General features: G+C 39.4%; 1 protein-coding gene across 6 annotated transcripts in view; it reads left to right on the top strand.

Moving 5' to 3' along the window:
• The window catches only part of RNF38 (ring finger protein 38), a 145089-nt gene that overhangs the window by 104808 nt on the left and 30841 nt on the right, over window positions 1–9440 (top strand). For all 6 annotated transcript variants that reach the window (XM_011939411.1, XM_011939409.1, XM_011939410.1 and 3 more), the window contains 2 exons: window positions 2186–2379; window positions 6341–6554. In XM_011939411.1, coding sequence (XP_011794801.1) covers window positions 2273–2379; window positions 6341–6554 — 321 coding nt within the window. In that variant the 5' untranslated portion in view covers window positions 2186–2272. The remainder of the gene's footprint in view (window positions 1–2185; window positions 2380–6340; window positions 6555–9440) is intronic.

Here is a 9440-nt window from a genome sequence, read left to right as displayed (position 1 = left end):
CACTGCAAGCTCCGCCTCCTGGGTTCACACCATTCTCCTGCCTCAGCCTCCCGAGTAGCTGGGACTACAGGCGCCCGCCACCTCGCCCGGCTAGTTGTTTTGTATTTTTTTTAGTAGAGACGGGGTTTCGCTGTAGCCAGGATGGTCTCGATCTCCTGACCTCACGATCCGGCCGCCTCGGCCTCCCAAAGTGCTGGGATTACAGGCTTTAGCCACCGCGCCCGGCCGATTGTTCTACCTTTTTTTAAAAAAATCAGAATATTTAAATTTCAGTGGTTATTTACCGTTTTTTTTAAGTTTTAGGATTATCAGAACATAAGAACTAACTTTCTCATTAAAATCAAAGGATGAAAATAAGTGTACTTTTACTAGATTAGTTGGTGGTTCCTTACCCAAAGATTGAACCAACCACGGGTGGGAAATATTCAGAAAAAGTGAAATAAAAGTAACAATGCAACAATACAGAATAATACAAATTTTAAAATAGAGTATAACAGCTATTTATAAAACATTTACATTGTATTGTGTTGATATTGTTAAGTGATATAGAGATTTAAAGTATATGGGAGAATGTGTGTACGTTATATGCAAATACAACACCATTTTATATCAGGGACTTGAGCGTCTTAAGATTTTGGTATGGGGGAGTGGTTCTCTGGAACCACCTCCCTAGGATACTGAGGGACGACTGTACAATTAAATCTAGGGAGAAAATAAGGTTAGTATGGTGGTAGGAAAGTTAGAACAGCATGCTTTTGTATTTTGTATTTTAATTATAATGATAATAAAATTGATTATAATATCTCCTAAATATAGAAGGGAAATGATGTGGTTTTTGGAATACCTCTGCTAAGTAATTTGGAATGATCACATGTAGCCATTTACAATTTAAGCTTCATTCCTTTCAGCTTAAATAATCAGTTCTGATTTATATGCTTATCTAAAATTTAACACTAATTTGTAATCCCATATACTTTTACAGTGTTATAAGATGATTTTTATGATAGCTGCAGGTACTAATTATTTTGTAACCAAAAGTACTGTAATGCCCAACTAATTAGAACTTGCAGTAATAGATTGGAGATAGACGTTCTATTAGAAAACACAGCCTTATCAAATTTTCAGTTAATTTGTAACTTTGATAGTTTTGGGTAGACTCATTTGGAAAATTGAGTCAGGTGGAGAACCCTGGAGTATTAATGCAATTAAGTGATCCATATCAGTTTTGTAGCTAGTAAGCCCATGCTGGGACCCTTGAAAACTTTAGAAGTACTTCCGAACTGCTGTGATAGTCTAGTTAAGAACCGATGATGTAAATCTGCTATTACTTTATCTGTCTAATATAAATCTTACTTTATCCGTGTAACCACCACCCCCCCCCCTTTTTTTGTTTGAGACATTCTCTTGTCACCCAGGCTGGAGTGCAATGGCCTGATCTCAGCTCACAGCAACCTCCGCCTCCTGGGTTCAAGCAATTCTCCTGCCTCAACTTCCCAAGTAGCTGGGATTACAGGCATGCACAACCACACCCAGCTAATTTTTGTATTTTTAGTAGAGATGGGGTTTCACCATGTTGGCCAGGCTGGTCTCAAACTCCTGACCTTCAGTGATCCACCTACCTCAGCCTCCCAAAGTGCTGGGATTACAGGTGTGAGCCACTGTGTCCGGCCCCATGTAGCTCTCTTTAAAGAAAATAAATATAGTGGCCTAAACAGGTATAAGGAGGGAGAGGAGTGTGATTCAGAATCAAATCAAGGACCTACTCAAATTATATCTCCTCCTAAGCTGAACTCACAGCTGAAAATTGATGTCTTATTGATGGGAGATTGTAGTGTAGTGTAGTGTAATTTTTCAGGTGATTTGGGAATTTAAAGAGAAGGTCAAGTACTTCACAAAAGTTTTATTATCCTGTTATATACCCTATATGTGGTTACCTCATTTGCTTTAGAATGAGTTTTCAAAAACAAAGTTCATTTTTCACTTGATACCATTTACTGTGCATCTCCCTCCCCTGTTCCACCCCATCCCAGCATTTTTAAAAGGTTTTAAATTTTGATAGTATATATTTTTTCCCTGCTTTTACATTTTTAGATTTCAGGTTAAGTACATCTTAACCTGTACGTATGCAGTAATGTGAAATCCTGAAAAGATCTTGCTCAGTTGATCCATTTTGTTGCATTGGCAGAGTGAAGATAGTCCAAGTCCCAAGAGACAGCGCCTCTCTCATTCAGTCTTTGATTATACATCAGCATCACCAGCTCCCTCACCACCAATGCGACCATGGGAGATGACATCAAATAGGCAGCCCCCTTCAGTTCGACCAAGCCAACATCACTTCTCAGGGGAACGATGCAACACACCTGCACGCAACAGAAGAAGGTTAGTTGATTACAATTTATTTCTTAAGTTTTCTTCCATTGGTAGATTTGTGAGTATATTTAACATCAGAAAACATTTTTTTCTGTAGGCATTTCATAAACACATCACCACACATACACGTACATTCACTTATGAAAAATAAAGTTGCTTAGATTTCTAGCAGGATAGAAGAGTTTATTTAGCTTATTGACAGATGAAGAAATGGAAAGAGGCTGAAATCATCCATGCCATTATATGTGAAATCAGCTACCTTATGGTACAGATTTTTGTGGACTAGCCTGCAATCTTGACTACTAGAAGACACATTTTGTAGTTCATAACTGTAAGAATATATGGAAATCTTGGAAATGAGCTAACCCTTTCCTACTCCATTCCTTTTCCTTCTGTATCCTGTAAGGCAATTAGGAGCTTAATTATGTTTCTTGTATAACCATGGAGACTCTGCACAGTAATTAGCTCATGCCTATAATCTCAACACTTTGGGAAGCCAAGGTGGGAGGATCACTTGAGGCCAGGAGTTCAAGACCAGCCTGGGCAACGTAGCAAGACCCTGTCTCTACCAAAAAAAAAAAAATTTAGCTGAGGATGTTGGCGCACGTCCGTAGTCCAAGCTGAGACTGAGACAGGAGGATTTCTTGAGCCCAGGAGTATGAGGCTGCAGTGAGCCTTAGCTATGATTGTTCATTGCACTGTAGCCTTGGTGACAGAATGAGACACTTTGTATTTAAAGAAACAAAAAACAACTGTGGAGCCTGTAGTATGAAAAGATGACTGAAGTTTAGTTCAACTTTTAGGCAATGGGATTTGGCCCTTGTCTTTTCATCCTAGAGGAGTGCATTTCTTCCTGAGTTTCTTCCTCATTAGTTGTTGCCGGAGGTCATGTATTTCTTATCCCAAGGAAATAGTGCATTGTGAGAATACCTGTTTGCATGTCCAGGATCTTGAGTTAGGAAGGTGTTATGCACCAAATGTTTGTAAGCCCCCCTCCCCAATTAACGTGTTGAAGCTGTAACTCTCAGTGTGGTTCTATTTGGAGATATGACCTCTAAGGAAGTGTAATTAACATTAAATGAGGTCATAAGGTTAGGACCCTTACCCAGCAGGATTAATGTCCTTTAAGAAGGGATGCGTGGGGCCGGAGGGGGCGGTGGTGGCTCACGCCTGTTATCCCAGTACTTTGGGAGGCCAGGGTGGGCGAATCACAAGGTCAGGAGACCATCCTGGCCAACATGGTGAAGCCTCGTCTCTACTAAAATACAAAAAATTAGCCAGGTGTGGTGGCACGCACCTGTAGTCCCAGCTACTCGGGAGGGGAGGCTGAGGCAGGGGAACCGCTTGAACCCAGGAAGCAGAGCTTACAGTGAGCCAAGATCACGCCACTGCACTCCTGGTGACAGAGCAAGACTCCGTCTCAAAAAGAGATGTCAGGAAACATCCTCCATCATGTGAGGAGACAGTGAGATGTAGTTGTCTGCAAGAGCCAGGGAAAAGATCCCTCTCCAAAAACCGACTATGTTGGTACCTTGATTTCAAACTTCTAGGCTTTAAAACTTTGAGAAATTAAGTATCTGTTTAAGCCACACAGTCTGCAGTGTTTTCTTATGGCAGCCTGAGCGGGCTAATACAGAAGGGATCTTAAAACCACCTTTTTGTGTTCCAGCTGAGACAACATAAACCTGTCTTTGAGCCATATTCTGGTGAGACATTAAGACTTTTACATTACCCAGTACCTTATTAACCAATTACATGGGAATGTTTTTTAAGATAGTATATGGCTATCAGGTAAATTATTTTATAGCTATTAAATATAATAAGCATGAGGAAGTATAGTTGTTTCAAAGTTAAGGCCTGAGTACCTGCTGTTAGTCTTTACCTATTTTATGGTGAATAAAATAAACGTACAGTTAAAAGGCAAGCTGGGCGTGGTGGCTCACACGTGTAATCCCAGCACTTTGGAAGGCCGAGATGGGCGGATTACCTGAGATCAGGAATTTGAGACCTGCCTGACCAACATGGTGAAACCCTGTCTCTACCCTAAATACAGAATTAGCCAGATGTGCATTGCACTCCAGCCTAGGCAACAAGAGCGAAACTCCATCTCAAACAAAACAAAAACAAAAGGCTAACAAGGTGGGGTGTGGTGGCTGATGCGTGTAATCCCAACGTTTTGGGAGGCCAAGGCAGGTGGATCACCTGAGGTCAGGAGTTTGAGGCCAGCTTGGCCAACATGGTGAAACTGTCTTTATTAAAAATATTTAAAAAAATTAGCTGGGCTTGGTGGCAGACATCTGTAATCCCAGCTACTTGGGAGTTTGAGGCAGGAGAATCGCTTGAACCTGGGAGGCGGAGGTTGTAGTGAGCGGAGAGATTGTGCCATTGCACTCCAGCCTGGGTGACAAGAGTGAAGCAACGTCTCAAAAAAAAAAAAAAAGTTTTTAGTCCTAAGGTGGAGGGCATCTTGAATTCAATATAATACAAGTAAGTAGAGTTTGAAGCAAAAATGCAAAAAGCATTATATTTAAAATAAAGTTAGAAGAAACAATGGAGCAAGAAGCTGGAGGGGCAAAATCAAGAGCACCTTTGTGAGTTAATCTCGTAAAGGAGTGTCCCTTGTTCTCTTAAGATTGGAGAATTAGGAGTAAGAAGAAACAGATTTAGAGGAACAGAGTGGGAAGATTAAGGAAAAAGTGACCGATCTCAGTAAAGAAAGTTGCTGAAATGACACTTGGAGCTCTTCCTAGAAGGGGAGATGTTTGACCTCCTTTGCCCAATGTAGAGTACAATTTTTATGAGGCAGGGTACTTTTTCAAGTTGTTTTTGTGCTGAGCCATTGTAAAAAGCAGTGGAGGTGAACTGTGTTTAGAGAAGTACAAAATGAAAGTTTAGTCATAATAAAAATTTTATTAAACTATGTAGATGACTCGTACATGGAGAGTAAATGTGGCTTGCTTCAGTAAGCAAATTCTCTCCCTCTCTCTCTTTTTTTTTTTAAGACATGGTCTCACTCTGTCGTCTAGGCTGGAGTGTAGTGGCGTGATCTCAGCTCACTACAGCCTCAGCTTTCCAGGCTTTAGGTGATTCTCCCACTTCAGCCACCCAGGTAGCTGGGACTACAGGTGCGCACCACCATGCCCGGCTAATTTTTTGTGTTTTGGGGTAGAAACAGGGTTTCACTGTGTTTCACAGTCTGGTCTTGAACTCCTGGGCTCAAGGGATCCACCTGCCTCGGCTTCCCAAGGTGCTAAGATTACAGGCATGAGCCACTGCAATGGGGATCAACAAACAAATTCTAATTTAAAATTCTATATAAATATATATACCTTGTGTGTCCCCATAACAATTAAAAGTTTTATATATTCTTGGAATATTTATGTTGATACTATCACTCATATTCATTGCATGTTTACCCAGTTTCTATTTGCAGTTGTCAGCAAATTATATGTTCTTTGGTTATTTCATGTTTTCTCATTTTTTTAAAAGTGTCATTTTGGCCACATAGGAATTATGTCTTATGTATGTGTTAGCTAAATAGACAAAAAAGTGCCTATTAGGTATATGAGGAACACCGACAAGATATCTACAGATTGAAGTTCGTTTTATTATAATGTTTAAAAAGGGAGAAAATGGTAGGTTAAATTATATGAAATTGTTGATATTAGATCATTTTTTACTTATAAAAAGGGCAATTTCATAGGATTCAAGAAAATTGTCTGTAGCTGTTGATTTCTAAATACTTTCAGGGATGAATACCAATATTGTTTGCTTTCATTATTTTATAAAACATATACCTTGTGTTTAAATTTGTAAGTTTTTAGAGCTGATGGGGAATTTTAGCAGTTATTTAATACTAAAGCTTACCTTAGTATATACTATTGATAGATATCAAAGAAAGACAGTACAGAATCTTGATGGATCACAACAGTAGACATAATAATGACTTTCTTTTTGACATTTATTACAGTCCTCCTGTCAGGCGCCAGAGAGGAAGAAGGGATCGTCTGTCTCGACATAATTCCATTAGTCAAGATGAAAACTATCACCATCTCCCTTACGCACAGCAGCAAGCAATAGAGGAGCCTCGAGCCTTCCACCCTCCGAATGTATCTCCCCGTCTGTTACATCCTGCTGCTCATCCACCCCAGCAGAATGCAGTCATGGTTGACATACATGATCAGGTACAGTAACAGAATGTCTTGGAAATACAGAGGCTGAAGTTTTGTGGCGGTTTGAGATTTTTTTTTTTTTGACTTTCTGTTGCAAATTTCTTTTAGTTTTACCTAAAATTAAGTTATTTAAGTTCCTTGTTCCTTTTAAGAATTGAGATTTAAATTCTACACAGCTTCCATAGAAGAAAGTTGAATTAGTATCGGCCCGGCAAGCTGGCTCATGCCTGTAATCCCAGCACTTTGGGAGGCTGAGGCAGGCGCATCACTTGAGCTTAGGCATTCGAGACCAGCCTAACACAGTGAAACCCCGTCTCTACCAAAAATACGAAAATTAGCTGGACGTGGTGGCACATATTTGTGATCCCAGCTGATGCAGAAGAATCACTTGAACTCAGGAGATGGAGGTTGCAGTGAGTCGAGATCACACCATTGCACTCAGTGACAGAACGAGACTTCGTCTCAAAAAATTTAAAAAAAAACAATCAAGGTTATGAAAGCCTAGAGTGAATTCATGTATGGTTGATTTGAAATTACTGATTTAAGATTAATAGGAAATAGCAGACAGCTGGTGGGTTGAGTATATATCCCTGTTTCCTCTCCTCCTAGTTTCTTCTGGAATAATTCAATAAGCAAGACAGTTGGGTACATCTTTGCTTATAGGTTTCCATAGGTCTCTAAGGAGATGACAGGTACAAGGCTACAGTTCATTTTTCCCTTTTCTTCCTGCCAAGAACTGAGGGACTAGCTGAGGGAGGGGTTGCCTATCTTCAGAGCCTGAGGATGAAGACCACAATTTCATGGTGGTCTTTTCTGTGGAGTTTCTGAGGTTAAAAAAAAAGAAAAGACATGTGTCTAAGCATGTCCTTATAAAAATTGCTGGATTTTAAGGATAAGGGGAAAATCTTGTGAGTTTATAAACCAAAAAAATTACCAGAGAAAGCTAATGAGAATAGGATCTCATTTTTCATCTGCACTAGATAATAATAAACCAAAACACGTAGTGGCAAATTGAGAAAATATCTTACCTAGATACTCTTCTTGTGCCAGGCATTTTTATGTTTTATGTTCATGAAACACTTAAAAATTGATCACGTAGGAAACTTACATTATTTGTGGCCATAACCTGATAAAAGTGTGGATATAAAATAAGAAGAAAGAAAAAAAAACAGTTGAAAAAAATGGAGGAAAGTGTTTACAGAGTCCCATTTTGTAAAACATAGTATGTATATGACTATAGGACTGTGTGAACACAGAGAAAAATATAGAGAAATACATACTAGGCTTGTGGGGTGAGGGCTAAAGTGAAGGAGGGGTGGTGGTTAGTGATGGAGCCAAATAAAGAAAAGACTGCATTTCAGAAAAGGCAAGGTCTCATTTATGTAGTAGTGTTATGTGTTGAGTGTGTATATTGGAACATGAAAACATTACATATGTAAAAACCAGAACAACACAAGAATTAGAAATCCTGAGCAGACTAGTAGCCATGGCAGAAATTATAAAAGCATAACAAAATCTGTCTTTAAAATTAAAATTACATCTTGGGCTGAACGCAATGGCCCACACCTGTAATCCCAGCACTTTGGGAGTCTGAAGCAGGTGGATCACCTGAGGCCCAGGAATTTGAGACCAGCATGGCCAACATGGTGAAACCCCGTCTCTACTAAAAATACAAAAAATTAGCCGGACGTGATGGCAGGCACCTGTAATCCTAGCTACTAGGGAGGCTGAGGCAGGAGAATCGCTTGAACCTGTGAGTTGGAGGTTCAGTGAGCCAAGATGGTGCCACTGCACTCCAGCCTGGGCGACAGAGCGAGACTCCATCTCAAAAAAATAAAAAGATCTGAATTCTTGTCTAACCTTTAAAGGACTGCTAATTCCAATTCAAACTTTTCTAGATCATAGAAAAAGATAGCTTCCAAATATATTTTATGAAACTAGCACAACTTTAGCAATGAAACTTCATAGACATTACAACAAAAGAAAGCTGTTGACTAGTTTCCCTCATGAATACAGATGAAAAAGTTTTAAATAATAAACCATAGCTAGTGGTATATGAAAAGAATAGGCTGTTTTCAGCAGGAAGGTATGAGAGCAATTTTTTAATAAAAAATAAAAGTCAAAAAAGAATAACCTGTTGGAATAACCTATTTTAATATACCTAGTGATGTATTAAAAGAATAACGTAATAGTGAACCCATCCTGCATGGGTTCAGTATTAGGAACTCTTTCAAGATAATTTATTATATCAACAATATAAAGGAAAAATATTAATAGGTGCAAGAAATATAAAAGCTAACCATCATTTCTTATTAGAAGGTCTTAAAGTGTAAAAAGGACTTTAATTTTCCATATGTGGTAGGAAGGCTTATTGATAGCATTCCTTTTGCTTGAGGACAACTGAGTGTGCTAGATAAAACACTGTAAGTATCCTGAAAGCATCAAAAGGGCTAATAGATCAGAAGAAATTGCCAGACCCCAAACTAAGGGAAAATGGGGTGCCAGTTCTGTCCTTAAGGCATTTGTTCATTTGAGCAAACCTGAATTTTAATTTTGAGTCTGTCAGGAGGCAAAGGGGACAAAAATGAAAGACTATTGAAGTTTAAGGAGTCACTTCCTGTATAGGAGACCCTTCCTACATAAAATACCAGGCACCTTAAATCACTGTATACCTAGAATAAAGGGATATCTGGTCACTAGGACAAGACTGAACAGAAGTAAATTTGCAGCCCAAATTCACATCACTCTGAAATTAGTGAAAATGTGGCCGGGCGCGGTGGCTCAAGCCTGTAATCCCAGCACTTTGGGAGGCCTAGACGGGCGGATCACGAGGTCAGGAGATCGAGACCATCCTGGCTAACACGGTGAAACCCTGTCTCTACTAAAAAAATACAAAAA

The sequence above is a fragment of the Colobus angolensis genome, unplaced genomic scaffold, assembly GCF_000951035.1.
Source record: "Colobus angolensis palliatus isolate OR3802 unplaced genomic scaffold, Cang.pa_1.0 Scaffold181, whole genome shotgun sequence".
Classification (NCBI taxonomy): domain Eukaryota; kingdom Metazoa; phylum Chordata; class Mammalia; order Primates; family Cercopithecidae; genus Colobus; species Colobus angolensis.
This window is presented reverse-complemented; position numbering and strand designations above follow the sequence as displayed.